The sequence below is a fragment of the Metarhizium album genome (assembly GCF_000804445.1).
Source record: "Metarhizium album ARSEF 1941 chromosome Unknown scaffold_12, whole genome shotgun sequence".
Classification (NCBI taxonomy): Eukaryota; Fungi; Ascomycota; class Sordariomycetes; order Hypocreales; family Clavicipitaceae; genus Metarhizium; species Metarhizium album.
In genome coordinates this window covers 465,033-486,786 of record NW_024467586.1, presented here as the reverse complement: position 1 = coordinate 486,786, position 21,754 = coordinate 465,033, and the positions used below count along the sequence as shown (strand labels likewise).

The 21,754-nt window shown below is 54.3% G+C and overlaps 7 protein-coding genes across 7 annotated transcripts; 5 read left to right on the top strand and 2 right to left on the bottom strand.

Annotated features, from left to right (window-relative positions):
* Positions 1-236: 236 nt before the first annotated feature.
* On the top strand, positions 237-760 carry MAM_05148 (NAD(P)-binding domain protein; the record flags this gene model as incomplete). Its single annotated transcript, XM_040823946.1, has 2 exons — positions 237-330; positions 393-760. The coding sequence occupies 2 exons, from the start codon at positions 237-239 to the stop codon at positions 758-760; spliced, it is 462 nt and encodes a 153-aa protein (XP_040678105.1).
* A 901-nt stretch (positions 761-1,661) lies between these two features.
* Positions 1,662-2,024, top strand: MAM_05147 (Baculoviral inhibition of apoptosis protein repeat protein; the record flags this gene model as incomplete). The annotated part of the gene is made up of 1 exon (XM_040823945.1): positions 1,662-2,024. The coding sequence occupies one exon, from the start codon at positions 1,662-1,664 to the stop codon at positions 2,022-2,024; it is 363 nt and encodes a 120-aa protein (XP_040678104.1).
* A 72-nt stretch (positions 2,025-2,096) lies between these two features.
* MAM_05146 (Inhibitor of Apoptosis domain containing protein) lies at positions 2,097-4,105 on the top strand (the record flags this gene model as incomplete). The annotated part of the gene is made up of 2 exons (XM_040823944.1): positions 2,097-2,158; positions 2,212-4,105. 2 exons carry the CDS (start codon positions 2,097-2,099, stop codon positions 4,103-4,105), a joined length of 1,956 nt encoding a protein of 651 aa, XP_040678103.1.
* A 4,368-nt stretch (positions 4,106-8,473) lies between these two features.
* MAM_05145 (MFS transporter) lies at positions 8,474-10,229 on the top strand (the record flags this gene model as incomplete). The annotated part of the gene is made up of 4 exons (XM_040823943.1): positions 8,474-8,596; positions 8,678-8,722; positions 8,801-9,012; positions 9,098-10,229. The coding sequence occupies 4 exons, from the start codon at positions 8,474-8,476 to the stop codon at positions 10,227-10,229; spliced, it is 1,512 nt and encodes a 503-aa protein (XP_040678102.1).
* Positions 10,230-13,106: 2,877 nt separating this feature from the next.
* MAM_05144 (G-protein coupled receptor) lies at positions 13,107-14,683 on the top strand (the record flags this gene model as incomplete). The annotated part of the gene is made up of 3 exons (XM_040823942.1): positions 13,107-13,402; positions 13,488-13,689; positions 13,763-14,683. 3 exons carry the CDS (start codon positions 13,107-13,109, stop codon positions 14,681-14,683), a joined length of 1,419 nt encoding a protein of 472 aa, XP_040678101.1.
* A 675-nt stretch (positions 14,684-15,358) lies between these two features.
* Positions 15,359-17,244, bottom strand: MAM_05143 (Major facilitator superfamily domain, general substrate transporter; the record flags this gene model as incomplete). Its single annotated transcript, XM_040823941.1, has 3 exons — positions 15,359-16,486; positions 16,558-16,941; positions 17,002-17,244. 3 exons carry the CDS (start codon positions 17,242-17,244, stop codon positions 15,359-15,361), a joined length of 1,755 nt encoding a protein of 584 aa, XP_040678100.1.
* Positions 17,245-20,095: 2,851 nt separating this feature from the next.
* Positions 20,096-21,085, bottom strand: MAM_05142 (F-box domain containing protein; the record flags this gene model as incomplete). Its single annotated transcript, XM_040823940.1, has 3 exons — positions 20,096-20,196; positions 20,267-20,981; positions 21,047-21,085. The coding sequence occupies 3 exons, from the start codon at positions 21,083-21,085 to the stop codon at positions 20,096-20,098; spliced, it is 855 nt and encodes a 284-aa protein (XP_040678099.1).
* Positions 21,086-21,754: the final 669 nt, after the last annotated feature.

Below are 21,754 nucleotides of genomic sequence, written 5' to 3'. Positions count from 1 at the left end.
GGCTCGACGCCACCTTGATGTCGTTGCCGATTCGGCCGACCTCGGGCTTACACCAACCGGAACCAGACAGATGGATGTGGCGTAGGCGTTCTGTGGGCTCTCGCCGTCGCCGTCCTCTGAGTCTCCGAGGACGTCGGCCGAGGCCACTGCTGCCATCACCGGAAATCCCCAAAGTCAGATAATAGTTGACATACCAACATCATCAAGCATTGATAGCCACGACCACCCCCGGTACAATGGCCACCGAAACCGCTGCCCGCAAGTTCTTCACGTTGCCTTTCTTTGCCGTCGTCGGCGCCAGTTCTAACCCCGCCAAGTTCGGCCACAAGGGTTCGTATTTCCTAGACACGTCCGCACTCCAGCGCTTCACACTGACTTCTGCCACGGAATAGTCCATGCTTGGTACCTCGATCATGGTTTGAACGTCACACCCGTCAATCCGGGCTCTTCTTCCGTGACCGTGGGTGGCCACGATTACGCCACGGTCCCAGACCTGTCTGGGTTGCCAAATCCCAAGCAGACGTCTGTATCTATCATCACTGCCCCCCCAGTCACCGTCAAGGTGCTTGAAGAAGCCAAGAAGATTGGCATTCCGGGCGTCTGGCTACAGCCGGGCACTTTTGACGATGCCGTTCTGAAGCTGGCCCTTGAGCAGGGTGCCTTTGAGTATGTCGTATATGGTGATGGTGGACGGGGACACGATGGTTGGTGCGTTCTCGTTGATGGCGAGAGGGCAATGAAGGATGCTGGTAAGCTGTGATTAATGTACGCACGCGAGTACTAATGATTCAAGTCGTAATTAATTGGGCTGCTCGGTTCCAGTGCATTGAAACATGTCCATGCCAGTCCGGCATTCTCGAGGCGTAGTCAGGATACAGCGATCAAATCGCGGTCGCTGGAAATATCCAGAAAACGCGTTGAGATGCCACAGCGGCCAAATCGACCACAGACATTGATGCTCATGATTTCGAACTCTTGTTCACCATGACCATCATAGGCTAGGATGTACTGGTAAACAATCACTTGGGTGGAAGAGATGGCATTCAAAACTATTCGAGCAGAGCCGCCACGAGCGGCCATCCTTGATAAAAAGCCTCGTGTCAATTTCATAGAGACTAGGTCGAGATGCGCCCGGTCGTGACGAGATCTCGAGGTGTTGGAGTTGCGAGCGTTGGAGGCGGCCCCACTTGGCTGGAAAAGTAAACAAACGCGTTCTTGGCCAACCAACCACAAGTTACAACCATGGCCACACCTGAGCTCCCTTTTCTTTGTAACATCCAGTGCCTTCTTCTGTTGGATTTCACACCGTGGTTTGAGGCTAAACCACCTAGTCTTGAACTACTAGTCGGCATGAATACGGACATGTACTGCGCGCCTCTCTGACCCTTTCGGTATTTACCGCGACGCGCGCCCACTGTCTGTGGATGCAGTCCGCCCCGACTAACGTTTCGCGAGGACGCAAGACGATCGAGCGGCTATCAAGGAAACATCATCTACATTGCCGCGCTCTACGATGGACCAATACTTCACATATGAGGCACGACTCGCCTCTTTTCAAAAGAGCTCCAAGAAAAGAGCATCAACAGCTAGTGGACGGAGCAGGGCTTTGAACTGGCCGCATAGACAGATTGCCCCCGCGAGTGTACGCGCCATTGAACCCGATGCTCCCTTCGCAAACCTTGCTGACGTTTCCTTCACAGCTAGCAAGAGCTGGATTCTACTTTGAACCGTATCCCGAAAACCCCGACAATTGTGTCTGCTTCCTTTGCGGAAAGGGCCTCGATGGGTGGGAAGCTGGCGATGACCCTCTCGAGGAGCATCTGAAGCATGCCCCCCAATGTGGATGGGCCATAGTGTCTGCGATTGAGGCCGAAATCGCCGAATATTCGAGGCAGGACCCCGGCCTGCCTCATATGGTAGAGGCTCGAAAGGCGACATTCGCTGGGAAATGGCCCCATGAGGCAAGGAAAGGATGGAAGTGCAAAACAAAGCAGGTATGCTGTGAATGTTACGTGAAGCTGTAGCATCTGCTTACTTGCTCACCCTAGCTTGTTGAAGCTGGCTGGAATTATACCCCTACGGATGAGTCTGATGACATGGCGACTTGTGCGTACTGCCACTTGGCTCTGGATGGATGGGAGCCAAGTGACAAACCTTTGTGAGCAGTCCTGCCAGACATGATCCCGGTGCTGAAACTGACCACACGGCAAGCGACGAGCATTACCATCGATCACCCAATTGCGCATTCTTTGCCCTGCTCAACGAATTCGGAGGACCCAAGAAGAGGACTGCTCGAGGCAGGGCGGCGGGTGGATCGAAGGCTTCTCGACTATCTATGCAGTCGGTGGCTACGACCGCCTCTGACATCGCGTCTGTTGCCGACATCACGGTAGAACCGGATGACAGCGTACTCACCACTACGTCGACGATGACACAAGGGACCAGGAGGACTGCAAGCAAGAAAAAGAAGGCAGCAACCACCAAAGGAAGGACTAGAACCAAGAAGGTGCAAGAAGTTGAGCAAGAAGAGCTCGGTGCTGTCGAGGAAAATCCCGTGTCACCACCGAAGACCACAAAATCGACACGTGGCAAGAAGCGGTCCAGTGAAGACATGGATGATTCCGTTGTCATCTTGTCCGAGGCGCCAGCTCCCAAGAAACGAGACACTACAAATCGAGAAAGCAGCCAAATAGACGGCTCTACCATTACACCCGAAGATGTTGCATTGGCTGATGTGCAAGCATCGAAACCGACCAGCCGCGCCAGAAGTTCCGGCGCAAAGTCAAGTCGCAAGCCATCTGCCCTGGGGGCATCCATGGCCTCGCTCCGGGCACCCCTTGGCGACCTCCCCGACGATGAGGAGATTGAACGCCAGCTTGAGGCAGACCTGGAACGGCCATTGACGGATGACGACGAAATTGCACATGACTCGGAGTCAGAGCGATCCAAAGCAATGGCCAAGGAATCGAAGGGCGACTTGACCAGTGACCAGTTGCATGACTACGCCATGTTCAATCCCGCTGAAATCCAGCACGACGAAGACGCGTTGGACGATGAACTTCGAAATCTTCAAGCCGAAATGGAGGTGGACGAGCCAACGCAAAAGATTCACGTTGATAAAAAAGGTCGCAAGCCTGGAACCGGAGCGCGCAAAGCCTCCAAGCAGACAAGAGCAAAGAAGGCTAAAGCTCCTTCGCCATCACCGGAACCTGAACCGGAGGCAATTGATCCACCTTCAGAGGCTGGGGAGCCTGAGGTCAGCATCGGAAGCACAAATGCCGTGGTGGTGGAGAATACAGACACCATGGCTTCACCTCGGTCCATCAAGGCTCCTCGACGAGCTGTCAAATCGTCCCCATCTTCGAAAGCTGAATCAAAACCCGCAGAGGCACCAGCGAAGCGTGTTTGTAGACCGAGCGAGGCAACGGCTGAGCCGATACAACTGTCGGAATCTACTCGGCGAAACGGAGCCAATGCTGATGACAGGGTGTCCCAAGTAGACGGGAAATCAATACAACACGAATCTGCCGGGACGCCACCCCTTGACGGGGCTGCGTCGCCTCCCCACGAAGCTTCTTCGCCGGCTGCATCCAGGTCGAGACTGGCGGTTGAGCCGCCATCGACACCTCCCAAGTTGACGTCACCAGCAACGTCGGCGCGCCAACCAGCATTGTCGCCGTCACCGTCGCCGCAGCCATCCGATGCCGAAAACCTGCCCCCGTCATCTGCGCCCCCAGCCAGCGCCAAGGCGAAGCGCGTAGTCCTTGCACCCGTAACCGCGACGCCCGCACGCAACTCACCGTCAAAGCGCAATATGCTTGCGGCCGGCCTGCAGAGTCAAACTCAATGGACCGCGGTGGATATCGATGCTGTGCTGGGTACACCGCACCGCGGGGATGACAAGGAGAATGCGGTTAGCCGGCTGTTGAAGCAAGGCAAGGAACTCACCAGCCCAGAGAAGCGCATGACTGTAGAAGAATGGATTTACTTCAATGCCGGAGAAGCAGAGAGGAAACTCAAACATGAATGCGAGTCTATGGTCACACAATTTGAGAGAGAGGGTACAAGGGCAATGAATGTTTTGGAAGGCCTGTCAGTAGAATAAAGGAGGCGGGAACTGTGTTGGATAATTTCTGGACGGGTAACGAAGTACAAGAGCTTGGATGGGGTCTTTTCTTTTTTTCTCCTCTCAACCTTGAAACCTGGTGCATGGGCGGCGTTGATAACGAAATGACTATTCATGGCGACTATGTATAACGTCTGCTATCAAGTGGACAGTGTACGAATGTTTCCGACCCATTTGTGGCTTTGCCATGGTTGCGGAAAAGCGTCTCAGCGACAGAACCGTGCTCGTGACTCGTGAGGAAGCAGTAGCGGCGTCTTCTACCCTTGGCATTGACGGTGTACGTACACGCACGACAAGTCGAGAGCATCTGACGAGGATGCCGGATTCGTCTGTAAACACTGGCGTCTGCACCTAGCCGCAATGTGTACCGGGACTGCGGCGCACATTACTTACTACCCTGGCGCTCTTTGATTTCTCCGTCCTGCACGGCGGGCAGGGAGGCCCCGTTCCAGCCTTCCGGCGACACGGCATATAGGGCGGTCGGGGCGGTCGGGGTGGGAGTCGCCTGGGTTCTGCTCTGCTCACTGGGGCTATGCCGTGGTGCGAGGTTGTTTTGTGAGGATAAAAGTATACGGAATCTGGAGCTGGACAGCGCACTGGCAAGGTCAGTTTCGCTTGGTTTGGTTCGGCAGGGCTCTGGGCTGTCGGCGAGAGAAGAGATGACGTGGAGCGAGTCAGAGAAGCGTGTAACAGGGACGGGTATGTGGAATCATGGTGTGTTCATAGCCATGGAAGGAGCCGTGTCTCATCAGGATATTGACGGTTGCGACGGGATGATGGACGGAGGCGACGTACGTTTTTGTTTTGGAGAGCCGCGGCACGGGAATCTTGTTGCTGGTTAGTTCGGTCAGTCATGGCCATTGGGAGTGCCCATTTGGGAGCCGAGCCAGCGAGGCCGACGTTGCCGGTGTCCGCCGGGTGTTTGGCAGCTGTCGTGGATCCGTGATTTGGCACGACGTGATGCCCGGCAGCGCGCGGGTCGTCCCGCTGGTTGACCCGCCAGAGGGTAGATACTGTGATGGTATTGATGGAGGTTGTTTCTTGATGGAGGGACCATCTTTGGAGTTGACGTGTGCGCGCATGTCGAGGCCGGTTTGTCTTTTGATGTGAGGCGTAGGGATCCGAGGGCAACTTTGGTGGGCGGTGTCAAGAGGTTTGTGGATCGCACGAGGTAGGATTAGGGTTTGGCCGATGGTCTGTCTGACACGTCTATTTTTTTTCTTTTTCGCTTGACTCTATTAATTTTTTTTAATTTTTTTTCGTTACCAGAGGCACAGTACATCTACATCTGATTTCAGTCCCTCAAACTGTGGCTGCTGCTGCTCGGCGCCGGTGCGGACTCGTATACGCCGTCGTCTTCTTGGCCGTGGATCATCTCAGCAAAGGACGGGGCGCCCGACATCCTATTTGACTGCGAGCTCGTGCCCGACATCTGCACCAGTATGTGCTGGGGCGTGCGCTGCGCAGCCCCCAATGTCCTTCCTCTGCTGGCCTGGGACTCGCACGCCCGCGCCCGAGGCAGAAGACGCACGTCGACTCTCGGGCGGCTGCTCGGCCCTTGACCACGGATGCAGGCCGCGGCAATGCTGGGCATCATTGGAAGTCCCTTTGTCGCTTGCAACGCCCATCCCTTCTGAGCTACGGAGTGCCTTGGAGAATAAGCTCGCAACGGGGCGCCAGGTCAGCCGGTGTGTCGGGCGCTCTTCGAACAACAGCCACTCCTGGCAAATCAGAACCGTGTTCAAGACGTGGAGGGATGGATGGAGGCCTTGCCATGCGTACGCTACAAGTCGCCATGCTTGGTCCCTCGAAGGGGGTGAACTATTGCATGGACCGGCCGTGTGTCAATGACGGGTTCAGCTACAAGAGAAGATGGGTCAACTTGGACAGGAACCCTGAGTATGTTGTCGGTGACCTCGGGGAGCCGCCCCATTCATTGCATTCATGCAGGAATCGGTCCTCCAAGAAGCTTCACATACATGACCACATGCCGATTTCATCGCAAACCTGGTTGGATAGAGCGTCAAGCTCATACTTCCAACCTCTCTTGTCGGTACTTAAGTAGCTGGGGAAATGCGGGACCCTGGGACATATGTTTGTCTCATTATTGCAGCATGCCATTCTCCGATGCCAAGACCGATCTAGCGACTTACAACCATGGTCAAGTGCCTCTTGTTCTCGTGCGCTTATAACTCTGTGCTATACTGGCACATGTCGTTTGGGCGGCTGCGGTGGTGGTTGCCATGTCGACTCCGTATTTATCATGAAACCTGCAAGGCGTTTACCATTAGAAATCATAAACCCAATCTTTTGGACACGTTCGCTTCTGCACTGGATGACATGGATCTGGGCTCCAGGCCATTTCTCCATGTCGTGTTTTGAGCATCGTTGGCATTGTCCCTGGACTAAATGATGACCAACCCACACTATTGATTCTTTGTGATATCCCTGTCGGGCTGCGAGGTTGGCGTATTTCGTGGCACTGGTGCCATCAGAGTATCCAGAACCAGTCATGGCCGAAGCCACAGCTGAAGTTGACCACTGTGTGTAGTACGAGAGACAAGTTTGGTGAAGTGGTAGAAAAGAAAATGATTGAGTCGCGCAAGGAGCACAGTTCTCGACAAATGGTCATTTGTGCGTGAAAATTTATTCCGACATGCCAAAAAATCATGCTTGGCCAGATGCTTGCGGTTTCGAAGAGTGCCATGAAGAGATCGATGCGCTCGGCAAATACGGAGTGCGTGACTGGTGTGTTGCACATGATAAAATTGACTCTCGCGTGGCTGTCTCGGCATCAAACGCATCCAACGATTGAGCAGACGGACAAGACAGCGACGGAAAATCCCTCGTGTCTCCCTCCATCAAGACCTACTTGGCGACCGAAAATCCGTGCTCAGCTGGGGCATTGAGGTAGGTTGAAGAGCATTGCGAGTGATTCTTCAATCCCTTATTGTCACAACCATGGAGCCGTGCATACGTTTTGCTACTGTTGAAACTCTGCAAGATCCAAGCCGAGAAACCGGACTATGCGCCCGGAGTATACTGCTCGCACTTCAACGTCCAAGTACCGGTTGCGTCGTCTCACCAGACTGTTGTAGCCATGACGGTGGAAACAGCGCGGTGGGCCTGACAAGCTGGAACACTGTAATTTGCCGCGACCTGTAGCTGGTGTTTGCTTTCACTCGCCGCAAGCTCGCTGTGCTGTCGTCATCGCATGGCAGGAGAGTATCGTCCACTGTCATCTCAAAACCTAATCGATACACGGACCTGCTCCTGGCAACCGTATGACGCAGACGCGTGGCTTGGCGATGGGGTTAGCCAGCAGGCCGGAGATGGAATGGAGGACAGGACTTGCAACCTTGATCCAGCGTGATCAGCATATCCGTCGTCGGTTCCCCGTACCCCGTACCCCGTACCCCAGACCCCAGACCCCAGACCCCATACACCGTACTATAGTAGTAGTAGAACTCGACGAGTTTCTGGAGTTTCTGTCGGCGAGTGCGTGGTAACTTGGTAAGCACAAGGCTACGAATTGGATGGCGTCGTTCTGTGCAATCGTGCTCACCAGCAAGGAGGCTCACTTGGCCTCGTTATAACCAATGCTCGGCGCTCGCGTCATGGGTCAACCCGGCCTTGGTCTTGCCTCGACCATTGCCGATCTGCAGCTGCAGTGCGACGACGACCAACAGACCAGCCGGGTCCACGGCCAAGGGTCCAAATTCCACCCCAGGCATGGCTGCTTTGTAGCTCAGTAATAAAACCGACGAGGAGGGGGTGCTCTGTGAGGAGACGAGAGGAGAGACCTAGCTGTCACCTATGGAACTGGTCACGTAGCAATGGAATATGACGGCCCTGGTGCAAAGGGACGCGCCCCTGTTCGTCTTTGAATGCTGACAGGAGTCGAATGCCCGAGCCGCCAGGCCATTGACCGGGTCGTTCTCCCGGTCGCTCGACGCCCGCGGCCCGTGTCTCGCTCTCGCTCTCGCTCTCGCGCTCTCTGTGCGTGTCTTTTGAGGCAAAACAACTCTTTTCCAACGTCCAATGCTTTGGTCACTCGAGGCTCTGACGCTGTGACATTGCCTGGCCCCGAAGTCGAGGTTTGCTCCTTCCCACTTGGCCTTGGCTCCGGACCCGTCGACCAGGCTGGAAGGTGCCGATCCTCGCCTCTTTTTGCCGAATTGTGTGGACAGCAACGTCGAATACTTCTTATTTCTGGCACGTCGTTGTCGTTGTTGTCGTCGTCGTCGTTGTCGCCGTCCTCGCCGCCGCCGCCACGACGTCGACTGCCGTGCTCCGCTTGAGCACCATTCCATCGCATCCTGATCATCTCCTTGCGACCGGGCAAAAATGAGCGAACTTGAAAAACCGAGCCCAATTGACCAGGGCATGGCGGACACTTTGTCCAACTCTGACCACGGAAACATGGTCGACCCTGATGCCGGCTTGTCGGTAGCTGAGAGGAAGGAAGTGGTGAGCGTTTCCTTCCTTGCACAAATCTCTTCCTGGTTCATTTGATTCTGACCTGTTCATCTTTTGTGTCTCTGTAAAAAGGAACGCAAACTACTACGCAAGCTGGATCTTATGCTCATCCCATGGGTATGTGCCCTCTCGTTACCGGAAACTGCTCGACGCGTGGGCAATAGCGCCTTTATTTCTTCATTAACACACAAACAGCTCTGTCTTTTGTACTTGATCTGCTTTCTCGATCGCACCAACATCGGCAATGCCAAGATTGCTCATCTGGAGAAAGACTTGGGAATGGACCCGAAATCACTCAAATATGCGGCCACACTTATAGTCTTCTTCGTCTCCTACGCTTTGTTCGAGGCGCTCGCCAACTTCCTTCTCAAGAAATGGAAGCCCTCCAGATTCATCCCAAGCATAATGTAAGCTGACACCCATGCTGTCTATTAAACAAGCTCGAGACCGTTGCTACATTGATTGATCTTGTGTTGATTATCAACCTTGTAGGATCGTATGGGGTTGCTGTATGCTTGGCATGGGCTTTGTCAAGAATTGGTCTGGTCTCATGGCTGCACGATGGTTCCTTGGCGTGGCCGAAGCCGGTTTGTTCCCTGGTGTCAATTACTATTTGTCATGCTGGTACAAGAGAAACGAATTCGGAGTGCGTGCTGCCATTTTCTTTTCGGCTGCGGCTTTGGCTGGCTCCTTTGGTGGCCTTCTTGCGGCTGCGATTCAAAAAATGGATGGTCTCCGAGGCATCCCGGGTTGGGCTTGGATCTTTATCATTGAGGGTCTCTTGACCATCATTGTCGGCTTCGTCTCCTTTTTCATGGTTCACGACTTCCCAGACGAGGCCAAGTTCTTGACCCCTGAAGACCGCGCGCGTGTGTTACTGCGACTTGAGAACGATAAACAACACTCGGCTAGGCACGAAGACTTCAAGTGGGACTACATGTGGGCTGCTATTAAGGACTGGAAGACTTACAATGGCATGCTAATCTACATGGGCCCTCTGATGCCACTTTACTCTTTCAGTGTCTTTCTGCCGACAATTATTCAGTCCATGAGCTTCACGTCCGCCGACCAGATCATCAGAAACCAACTTCTTAGTGTACCGCCGTATGCGGTCGCCGCCGTGCTGACGGTACTTGTTGGGTTTTGGTCCGATAGGGTACAGAAACGTGGCGTTTTTATCATGGGCTGCGCCCTTGTTGGAATTGTTGGATTCATCATGTTGATATCAACGACTGATCCGGCTGTCCAGTATGCAGGCACCTTTTTTGGTGCCATGGGTATCTACCCGCCCATCTCCCTAACAATCGCGTGGGTAGCCAACAACGTCGAAGGTGTCTATAAGCGCGGAATTGTGCTCGGATTCGTCATCGGTTGGGGTAACCTCAACGGCGTGGTCAGCAGTGTCATTTATCGGTGGCCACCTCGCTACTTCCAGGGCCATGGAACCATCATTGCGTACCTGGCCGTGTGCATGTTTGGAGGCAGTTTGCTCTTCGCTACTATGCTCAACATGGAGAATAGGAAACGCCGCAAAGGCGAGCGCGACCATTGGGTAGAGGGCAAGACCGAGGATGAGATCAATGCCTTGGGCGATAAGCGACCCGACTTCCTGTACACCCTTTAGCCGTGCATGTCGGAGAGCTTGTGCGCCAGGCCAAATGGCGAGTATACAAAACGCGCAGCCACAACAGAGTCGATGAACTCGTCGTACAAGACGACGTTGAGTGAGGCGCCCGGATACACATCTCGCCGTCTTTCCGTTTCTGCATCGGCTTGGACAAAAGGAGTACAGACGTTGGATACTATTGTTTATTAATTTTGGATATAGTCAGATACGGTGGTTTTGATTAGTGAGTCGAGAAATTTTGGATACCGCCACCATTATTATGTGCTTTGCTTCAAGGGATAATCATTTGGGCTATTGGACTTGGATGAATCGAGGGCCCTTCTGCAGCTGAAGTAGCACGAGTCACGACTATGTATTCATTCATGGTGCAGACAGAGCCCAGTTCTCGTCCTTCTCGCCGACACTCACGCAGACGCTTCGGACTTTCAGCACAACAAGCGCATAGGGCCGTTAATCATGACGGCAGAAGAGGATGATTGTGGTTGAAAGACGGTCGAATCAGTGGCCAAGCTTGGCTCAGCTATCGTCACCGCAGACGCTACTTGGCCAAGTCTTGCAGAGTACCGCGTAGTCGCAGGGGGGCCGATGCTAGAAGGCTTTGTCAGGTCAAAAGTAACCAACAAATGAGCGGCCTGACTCCTGGATGGCGGGACGAAGAAGGATCGATTGGACGCCACGCCACAGGTACGGAGTTATTGTGAAGGGCACACACATGCAGAGGTCAACTGGTTCCCATTGTTTTTCAAAAACAACTCATAACTGTGCAACATGGTCGAGAACGCCACATTTCCAGGGGCATGACTCGCAATCGAGATGCTCCCACCACGATCTTCTTAAAGAGTAAGCTGAGCTCTCCCCCTCATGTTGAGTAGTGGCACTGATACTTTGAACCTCGCATGGCCACTTTGCTTTCCTGATATGACATCAGTGGCCATGGTGCTGTGGCGCGACGTAGACAATAAGATGCTTGACTCGGATCGATCCTTTTGTGTAAGCGAAAGAACAGAGTACCAGATTTGCCAATAAGAATTCGACATTGTGACTGATGACGTGCATACTAATTTGCTGCGCCCCGGCAACACTTGCCACGATGCTTGAGACGGCCAGAGAGACAAGACGTTGAGTGAGCAATGTCTTCTTCTCGCCTTGGCCAAGAAGATATCGAGCTCGGTTCGAGCTCTCTGCGACCAAGGGTGAGCGGCGGACTCGGCTTTCTCAGCGCAGACCTTTGTGAGGCCCCTGAAATTCGCGCACCTGGCATGCCGCAGCGAACTGATATGCTGAAGCAAGGGACTATGGACACTATTGGGACCGTGGGTAAGCCATGAGGCAGTGAGTGGCGTAAAAAGATGGAGTTGGCCGTGCATTTGGATTCGGATTGTCTTCACCTTGACTGCCGCAGACTCTCACGTCACCAAACGCCGCTGGGAGTTGATGGGCCGCGACTCGCGTGTTCATGAGCACAGATCCGCTCCAGGCAAGGCCTGCGTTTTCCCGTTGCGTGTTCGACGTCAAGCCGGGGGGGCCGCCTTTGTCGAATATTCATTGACGAGTCAAAAATGAGCCATTTGACAATCTCGTCTAAGCGAAAGGGGAGAAGATGAGCAGCGGTCTCGTGCATACAGAGCCGGATATCAGTTATACAATGGGAGGCGTGGATATTTGACTACCCTCAAGTCACTCGGTTACATGGGTAGGCAAGCCCCGAAACGGCGCACAAAGGGTGGTCGAATGCTTGTTGCCGCAGACTGACAAGAGCGTTGAGAGGCAACACACTGCCGGTACTCGAGTACGTATTGTACAATGAACAGAACAAGCGGAGATATCGTCTAGTTGGACAACGAGGCCGTGCGTCTCATGTGGAAGCCCATGTGGCAGCCGAGACAAAGTCGTCCCTGTCACATTGGACGCCTCGCCAAAATGGTTCACGAGACCCTGGTTAAGAGGGTCTGGGTTACGGGGCCGTTGGTAGTGAGTCGTGACCAACGAGATGGTCAAGGTGGATGATGGATTCATACTTGAAGCCGTCAAAGCGGGTGAATAAGAGATGTCGTGTGGTGGCTGGACGTCTCGCTCGACAGTCACCATGCTGTGAAGACACTCGGGTCCATTCTTCCTTACTGCCAAAGGTACGGAGTATAAACCACTCAATTCAGATGTCTGCTTTTGGAAACCGAACCAAGGAAGGGCCGTCATCTGGCACGAGCAGGCGGTTACTGTCACGGCCAGGCCATTGCATTTCGCCGCTGCGTTTTTAAAACAAGCGACGACATCTCTGCATTTGCAGAACATGTCATCGATGAGGGAAGCTTGGGAGAACGGCCGCCAACTCTCGGTGCTACCACTCTGGATCAATCCTCTACAGATTCTGGTTCATCATCCCATCCCGCCGACCTACACACAGTCCCTGTTACACAAAATCGGCTGCATGGCATCTCCCACCTCAGCGGATTCTGAACTAGGGAATTGCCAGTATTCTCGCCAAGCACGGCCAGGCGCATAGTGTCGTGTGTCACAGGCCCGGCCGCCGATTCGACTGGCGTTGAACAGCTCTGGTTGTCGTATTTATCCTGGCGCACGCCAGACAATGACGATAGGTGGTCAGGCGCTTAGGCTGGAAACACAAACTCCCATCGGGGTGAAGTGAATGACGACAAGGAACATCTGCTCCAAGATATCTCCCGAGCACTTGTCATCCCGCCGTCAGAGCCGTCTGCCTGTCGCCCTCGCTCTTCGACAGTCCTGTTCGTCATTTCCGTCTCCAAACCTTGGCGCGAAAACGACATCTGACCTCGGCCATCGAGTTCTTGCATCTGCATCTCTCTGGGAGAGGAGAGGGCCTCTCGGGGTCCCTCTGGAAACAAGCCGAATACTATGACGCTTTCCCCACGGACCACCACCGCAGCATCCCCTGATCACCTTGGCCGAGGCCAAATCGAAACCATCACCACACTGGAGAGGATAGGAGGGTCTATAAGCCTCGTGGCCGTCTTCTTCATCTTCGTCGCGTATGCGCTGGTGCGCCGCGTCCGCAATGTCCAGAATACCTTTATCGTGTTTGCCAGCGTCTCCAATGTCGGCGCAAGTATAGCCTGCATCATCGCGATGGATGGGCTGGTTCTAGGCGAGGCACGAGCGCTGTGCCAGACACAGGCGTTCCTGTTCGAAATGTGAGTTGCCTCCTCGCCGCGGCGCTGCAAAGTGACCGGCCGGGTGCCGTCGACGCCAGACGCTTCGCTTCACTGACCGTCCCAGGTTTATGCAATCCGACCCCTGGTGGTCCTTGGCCATGGCCATCAACGTCTTCCTCGTCTTTTACTTCCGCACGAGCCCAGACTCGTTCCAGCGCTGGTGGTGGCTGTACTGCCTGATATGCTACGGCGGGCCCTTCGTCATCGCCCTGTCGCTGCTGCTCGTCCGAGGCTCGCCCAAGGGCCTCGTGTACGGCGACGCAGTAGTAAGAAGCACCCGCCCCTGTTCCCCCTCGCGTCCTGCATCCGGCCATGACGCCAACTGACCCGGCGTGCCAGATTTGGTGCTGGATAGGCGGCAAATGGACCAGCGTACGCATCTACACGTACTACCTGCTGATCCTGATATGCATCGCCGGGACCATCATCAGCTACGTACTCGTCGGATACCACGTATTCCGGTCGCGAAACCGACTCCGCAGCTTCTCCGCGTCCAAGAGCCGCGAGGCAGGCCAAAGTGTGCATGTAAGCTTCCCCCTTTTCTCCCAGGAAGCCACGGGCCCTGACGGCCTCGGGAAAACCACACAGGTCTCCAGCATCGACCGCGGCCCCCAAGGCGACCGCTTCTACGGGACCGTCACCACCGAGGTCCTCGTCACGCGCTCCTCGGCAAGCAACCTCGTCCGCCCCAAGAGCGCGCACACGGCCGCGCACCGAATCTCCACGCCCGTGGCCGAGTTCACCTCGAGCGTGTCTGCCGCCGCCCCTCGACGCCGGAGCCGTCTCCCCAACCCCTTCGCCGGCGCCCTCGCCGCCTGCAAGTCCCTCGCCGCCAAGTTCTCCGTCGACGACCCCATCAAGCGCGCCTACCTGCGCACAAGTCTCCTCTTTGGCCTCAGCGTCCTCGTCACCTGGATCCCCAGCAGCATGAACCGCATCCACAGCTGGATCCGGGGCGACTCGCCTTACACGTACCAGGTCGCCAGTGCCGCGGTGCTGCCCCTCCAAGGATTCTGGAACTGCGTCATATTCTTCGTCACGAGCTGGAGGGTGGTCAGGGACGACGTCATCTACAGGTCTGGCGGGATCCAGCACAGCTCCCACGACGGGAGCGGCCTGGGAACGCTCGAGAGGACCGTCAACAGAGACGAAGGAGGCGGCGATTCGACAGATTATGAAACCGCCTCTCTGAATACACCGAGTGACGTTGAGTTGCGGACGGTCGAGCACGAAGCTGGGAAGGGGACTGCTGTGCCATGATGGGATGCGAGTGTTTGCCGCCCTTGGTCAACATGGACCTGAGAGGGGGTGGACGAGTTGGTTTGATACCACGTTCTAGTACTGCGTGACGAATATATAGCCCGTGTCACCGTGTGGGCTTTTTTGTATCCTGGTTTGGTGTTGCTGCCCAGAGCATCTTGACGCCCGGAAATTTTAAAAAAAAAAAAAAAACGTAATAACAATACGAGGCGGCTTGGCTTCCCATGACCAGTGTCGATGCACGATGCACAATGATCTGAGCCAAATGGTGCTCGTCACTGCACAGAAAAGACTTGACTTTGTACATTTCGTCTTGAGCTAGTCATTCATGAAAAAGCCAGTATTTGCTTTATTTTTCGTTCATTACAATCGTATTCTAATCCGTGAATCATGTACATTCGAGTTAGCATTGCTGATAAGCATCATCTTCAGGCACAGTCATGTCATGCAGCGTGAATCATCGTAACCAACAAAAGAGAGAAAAAAGAAAGGCAAGGTCGTCGTGTCGTCAGTAGGAGTGATCCCCACCCCGCCAGCCGTTCTCCCGTTTGTATCTCCACGCTGCCTACTCGTAACGCATGATCAGCCTTGTCCCTCTTTGGACCAGTGGCGGATGTTTTTGTCGTTTTTGACCTTGTATCTTCTATTCCTGGTTGTACTGATACCTTGGCGCTTTCAATCAATGTCGAAGCAGCTTAATGATTGCTTCAGAAGCTTCAGGTCAACGAGTCCCATAACCATGCCGTCAGCCCTCCAAATGGTTTCGTCAAAGAACCACCATAGCGCCATGGAGAATCCCGTGAGTACTACTTGTGTAATACTCAGGCCGATTACGGCCGCTTTGAGGCCACCGTAGAAGGTGAATGCGCTGGGAACCGTGAGAACAAAGATGCCGGCAGCGAGGTTTCGCAGTATAATGACGCCGGAATGCATATCACCGATGCTGCGTTGAGCAACGCCGATGCTGGATGAAGTGAATGATGCGGAGCGTGCGAGCAAGGGTCTAGTGATTGTGTCGAGGGTGTATGTGCCGCCGGCAAGGATGCCTAGCTGTAGCGATAACAGGGGCAGGCTGATCTGACCGGCAGTGCTTGAAGTGAAGAACGGGCTGTAGGACGAGGGATCGGGCGCCATGAAATTGTAGATTCCAAGGCCGTAGGAGAGCACACCCGTCAGGCTCAGGATGACTCCAGTGCTGATGATGACGTAGCTGACGCTCTTTGTGAAGCGTTCATATAAACCACGGTAGAAGCAGAAGCCCCCCACGATAAGTGACGCAATGATCCATGGACCAGCCATCATGAGTCCTGTGCGGGCAGCGTCTAGTGAGATAGGTTCAGGTGTAGTCAAGATAGAGACGGAAGACGTCAGACCCCAAAGCACTCCGTAGGGGATACATGTCAAGACGGACAGGAGACAGGTGGTCGGGGCGATCATGGCGCGAGGTACCTGAAGAAGAGTGGGCATTGTCACTGGAGCTTTGAATGAAAACGGCTTCATCTTTTTCATGTGTTCCAGGGCAGTCTCCTTGTTCAGCCGATGGCGAAGCCGCCAGGGCCGCCATGCGATCAGACCGGGTATGGGGAGAGGGGTTGTAGCCGCCCTTGAGCGGTCAAACACTGTTTCCGGAGCTCCGAAGGCGAGAAGTGGGAGAGCCAAGATGTAGAAACAATTGATGATGCGAAACTGGCTTGTAAAACTGCTCGCATTCCTGGATGCCAGCCCGCCAAGCAGAGGCGAGCCCCATGTTGTAGTAATGGTTAAAAGGTTGTATATGGTCACTGGCAGATTTCGTTCATGCTCCTGTCGGAGCCCCGTGTTCATGTTAGCCTTACTTTTCGACGAATGAAACGTGTCTGTCGATTGGGACCTACAAAGTAAGTGTCCTGAATGGAACCCATGACCAGCGTCTCAAATGCGCCCCATCCAATGCCTTGAACAAGCCGAGCTCCGAGGCATGAACCATAGTCATCACCGGCAGTCATGTTCCAAATGGTTCCAACAAATAGAAACAACGTTGATCCCAAGTATACTGGCCGTTTTCCATATAGCTTCGCAGCAACGGAGCCAACTAGGCTTGTCAAAGTCGAAACCAAAAGGGGACCAGCCGTCAAGACGCCGATTGCCATGTGAGAGACTCGATAGTGAATCGACAAAGAACCGGCAGTTGTGATGAATACCGTCTTCATCCCCCCAATGAGGCCAACCATGATGAGAAGTGAAGCCAAGTTCAGATCTTTCCGCCATCTTGGCCAATTCTGTTTGAGCGAGTATTATTAGTTGAGGTTCATGATGCAAAACCACACGCAGGTGCGTACCAAAGGATCGTCTGGGTCATCGCTGGGTTGCGGCACAAGCTCAACACGAGCGTGTTTCCCCCTCCCATGCTTAATCGGCCTGTGGCTGGTCGACAACGATGAGCTCGTCATCGACCTTGGTGGAATTTCGGGTTCCTCCCAATATTCAACATTGTTGGTGTCGAACGGATCTGGAGAGTTGGCCACCCGAGGCGGGAGCGGCCTCGAGATGATATCTCCCGGCCTTTTGATGCCCCATGGCATTTTCATTTTCGAATCATGCAATTTTAGAACAAAACAATCCAAATTAAGGGGGATGACTCGATGAGGTAGTGAACAGCAGGGAGTGTGGTATATAAAAGAGCAAGGAGATGCGAGAAGACAGCCTGGCCCGGAATAGAAGGCGGAAGAAGATGCCAATTCCCCCTAACAGTGCTTCACTGAGAAACGGGGAGAAACACGACCAGTGAGAGAGAATTTTTCGTCTTCAGAAACACGAGACAGGCTGTAGATACGGATTCAGTGCCTGGCCAGGAGAAGAAGTGCGACAGAGAAGAAGAAAGGTGCGGTCGACCTTGTTCGCGCCACCTGTTGAACTTGTGTGCTCAGTATCGCAAAGCGAAAAATCGGACGGTTGTGTTGCGTAATGTGAGAGACATGCATGCTCAGGACTGGATCGCCAGATGTCAAAAGAAAAATGGTCTTGACACTAGCAGAAGCTACGTGCCTCTCGTTTTGGACCAGGTATGTGTAAGGACAGACCCTCACTGCAGATAGCTATGATATGTATACCGCCGGAGCTGGAGAGGAACAGGGAAAAGAAAAAAAAGACAGCCACTTCGGGGTTCTACGAGACGACACTCTGCCAAACGGGCTCACAAAAGAAGCAGGCGTTCTCCAAATTTCGGCGAGATCCTGGCACCGACATGGCCAGGCGCATGGATGAAAAGGCATCCCTTTGAATGGGGCTGCTTTGCCACAACACCATTAAATTGCTGTCCAGTTTATGCATGGTATGCACCGCCGTGTATTGGTAAAGCTTGTGATCCGGATAGCCGCTGATTTTGAATTGCACGCCAGAACATGAATAGCGGCCACTGAGCATCATGCAGACGTGTAACGAATGCGAAAACGTCACATGGTGCGTATTTGCGAGTACAGTAACAAGAGACACAGGGCCGCAAGGTAGCGAAGTTGTGGCCAAGAAAGCTGTGATTGCCCTGCCCCCACAACGTCGAAGCTTTGTAGGCGGCGGGGACTCCTGGAGCAGACGACGACAGACCACGCCATGCCAATGTATCAACCTCGAACAGCAGGCCTCAGGGCTCAGGGGTGTGGTCGAGACATGCTTTACTCGGCAGCAGTTGTCACCTCGTTGTTTGCCTCGCCTGCCACGGCGTCGGGCCAGGCTTGGGTCCTCGGGACGGGCCAGGATTGACGCGCGAGAGACCAGGACCTGCATCCACCCAGGGACGTGTTTGTAGTGGCTGCATTATCGTCCCTTGACTTTCGTTGGAGGCAGGGAGGTGACGGCGGCCACAGCAAGGGCGGAACATGGGGACCGCAGGGGTTCAGATGGTTTTCGATTTCGATCCAAAGCTACGGAAAAAGATGCGAGAGCAGAAAAAAAGAAACTACCTAGGTAGATGGCGACTTTGAGTGGGGGAAGTGGCGGGCTTTTAGTTGGCACGCAGGGCGGGAAGGGGGCATACCCACGCCGAACCGGCAGTAGGGAAGGCGCGAACCTGCTCGGCCACGCCTTGGCAACTTGCCTCTTTCCCACCTCTGATGCAAGGGCGGCAAGCACTTATCATGAGGTCTTCTCCAACCACCAACATGATGTCGGCCATCGAGCAAATCGGAACGCAAAAGCAATAGGACAGTGTACACGGCCTTGATTGGGTTATTGGCCTGTTTCGATGCAGGGCTACTGCACACAGACGCCCGTCGTCTCGCACCGCCATCACAGCGTACCAGTATCACAGAACCTTATCCCACTCTGCACGTTTGGTCACTGCTCGCGTCTCAAGAAGTGAAAGAAAGGATTTGATTCTCGAATGAAGGGTATTGCCCCGTCGCCACCCTCTTTTTGGGGGCGCGTGTTCCGCGTCTAGCCTCTCCACAGAGTCCTCATTCTGTTCCAAGCCTGTGCTGAGCACCAAGACTTCTCTTCACGACAGAAATAAGCGCATCAATGGCTTCACCAGGTAGCGCGACGGGCACGCACCGCGAGTTGTGCGAGGAAAAGAGTTCGCAGGTATTGTTTCATGACCAGTATGCAATCATTGTCACCCTCGACGAGTTAGTTTTTCACCAAGTGCAATCATCCCCTCATCTCTCCCTGATCTCGACGTCTTGGTATGTATTGAGAACTATGGCATTGTTTCCCTCTCGGCTAGTGCCAGCCCATCACGGCACTTCGAGGACCCGAATCTCTGAAGGGGATCTGGTGATAAATTACGTACTTGCCCAGATTTGGCATAGGTTAGTTGATGCATTGTCGGCTTCATGGCATTCGATCCAACATCGAACCTAGTCTCCCCTTGCTGGCGAGCACGTTGTAAATGACACATGAGGCCGCTCTGTTCTGGCAATTTCATCGCAGTGAGCTAGCTTGTCATGATTTTACTCTGCCGGGCCGTCAGTAGGACTCACTGATCCATTCATTCCTCCAGTCTAGTCGCACCTCGCATCGTATTTGGCCCTGATGTCTGGGTCTCTGGCAAGTGGCGCACGCACGCCCTCTCAATGACCGCCCTGCTTCCTGCCGCATAGTAGAGACTCTGCTGCCTCCAAGATTGCATGCCGCCGCTAGACAGGTTCAAGTCCAATGTGCAGCAACACCCAAGCGATCAGAGCGACTCGTTCTTTTGCCCGCATTCACCAGCGCCTTCACTGGCATGCTTGTGTGAGGGGTAGCGAGGCTGCTACAAACAAGATCATGGCATCGTACGGGTAAAATATTTTGCTTGAAATCTCGCAATGCCATGGACTCATCGCCTCCGTCCACACCGAGGGAACATTCCTCAGATGCGTCATTAGATGGTTGATAACGGCGATGGTGTCTTGCCTCAGTGTTTGGACACCTGATGAACAATGTGAAGAGGGCACCGGACTAGACCTGTGCAATTATGACGGCCTTGGATGAAGCAGAAAAGTGTTGCACCGCCGATGCTTCCACAGCCATGAGCAGCGTGGTCGTTCGCACAATCAATTCTTGGCACGGTTACGTCAGTCGGCGCCTCTCACCAATCTTCTTCGACTCTTCGACGACAACGACACGTACCTTGGTAGATCAAAGTATAGGACACCGGCGAGTCATCCCCAGGGCCGCTGAGCAGCGGCATCCTCTCGGCCGGGCCGAGCACGACTCGGAACCTAAGCCCAACGTTCCTCCCCACATCAACCCATAGAAACTGGTCAAAGTCGACCGTCTTCGAGTCCGACACCTCTTCGGCGCCATTGAAGCTCGCCCTCTCCGCTAGCCACTGCCTCCATACGCGAATGACGCCGTCGCAGGTGTTCACCTGGCTGATGAAGAAGCCCGGCCTCGACGCCTCCTTCACCACGTACATGACGGCGCACAGTTGCGAAAACAGCAAATCGTGATCGAGGTAGACTTCTTGAGTGGCAGTCTCATCGGACTGCACAGACTTCCCCCCCGGCCGCGCGGAAGCATTCCGTCCACCACGATTCTCTTCCCTCAAAACCGGACGATAGGACGAATATAATTTGCCGAGGTCGCTGAACTTGAGCGACGCATCTGTGATGGGTTGCTCGCCCGCTTGCTTGAGGCCGAGATATCTGCATGACAACGGGGGTGTTGTCAGTCTTTCGCTTGGGTGGTAGCAGTCGAGGACGAGTTGATGATGTGGGAGGGGTGACACATCGATCAAACGGCGATGGAGGATGCGGGTGGCGAGCGTGTAGAAACAGCGGCTAACGGGGACGATCTGGATGAGTTCCCTCGTCGAGAGACGGGCCAAGGATGCAGCCAACACCTGGGTTACAAGGTCTCAGTACAAGGCTGGAATCAGCTGGATGGATCCGAGACAGAATTACATACCTCGTTGGGCAGGGTCTCGATTGGGCAGGTCGAAGCCATGGCTCAACGGCTCCCGGGGTCGGTCGGACTCGGCGGTTGGCTGAAGCTCAAGTTATGACGGGTGATGGAACTCAAGCCAGATTCTTTGCATGACCGGCTTGGGAGGACTCGTATTTCCGGAGAACTCGATGACTGGTGACGCTCACCAAGGGTGATGATGTTTGGGTGGTTGACGCCACATGTCCACCAGCGCTGTCAGGGCGGCGATGAAGAAGGGATGATTGATGGTGACGGGCCACGGCGGCGGCAGTTGCTGAAATGCGGAGAGCCGCCGATTGACGCTACGTACCATTAGCCATGCTGCCTGTCATTGCCAACCACATGGGCCTCGAGTCTGCTTATTACTAAGCTTTGGGCCAATGATGTTCAGTCTCCGGCGTCACATCCTGGGCAACAGCAGCGCAGTTGAGCCCGTCAGTTCTAGTTAATTGCGGCTCGGTTGGAAGATGGGGCGGAGTAGCAGTTTACTTGTGCCAAGGCCCCGTCTTCGATCATGCCATGAAGGTGGAAGTGTAATGCCTAGGCAGTATCTGCAACAACATCTTGCTTGAAAGAAATACACACCAATGCTGAGAGGTCGATACGGCCATGTTTCCGGCTTTTTGCCCAATTTCTTCCCAGGTCATCTGCAAAGCATTTCTATGCGTATCTCTTCGGGGCGGCCAATGT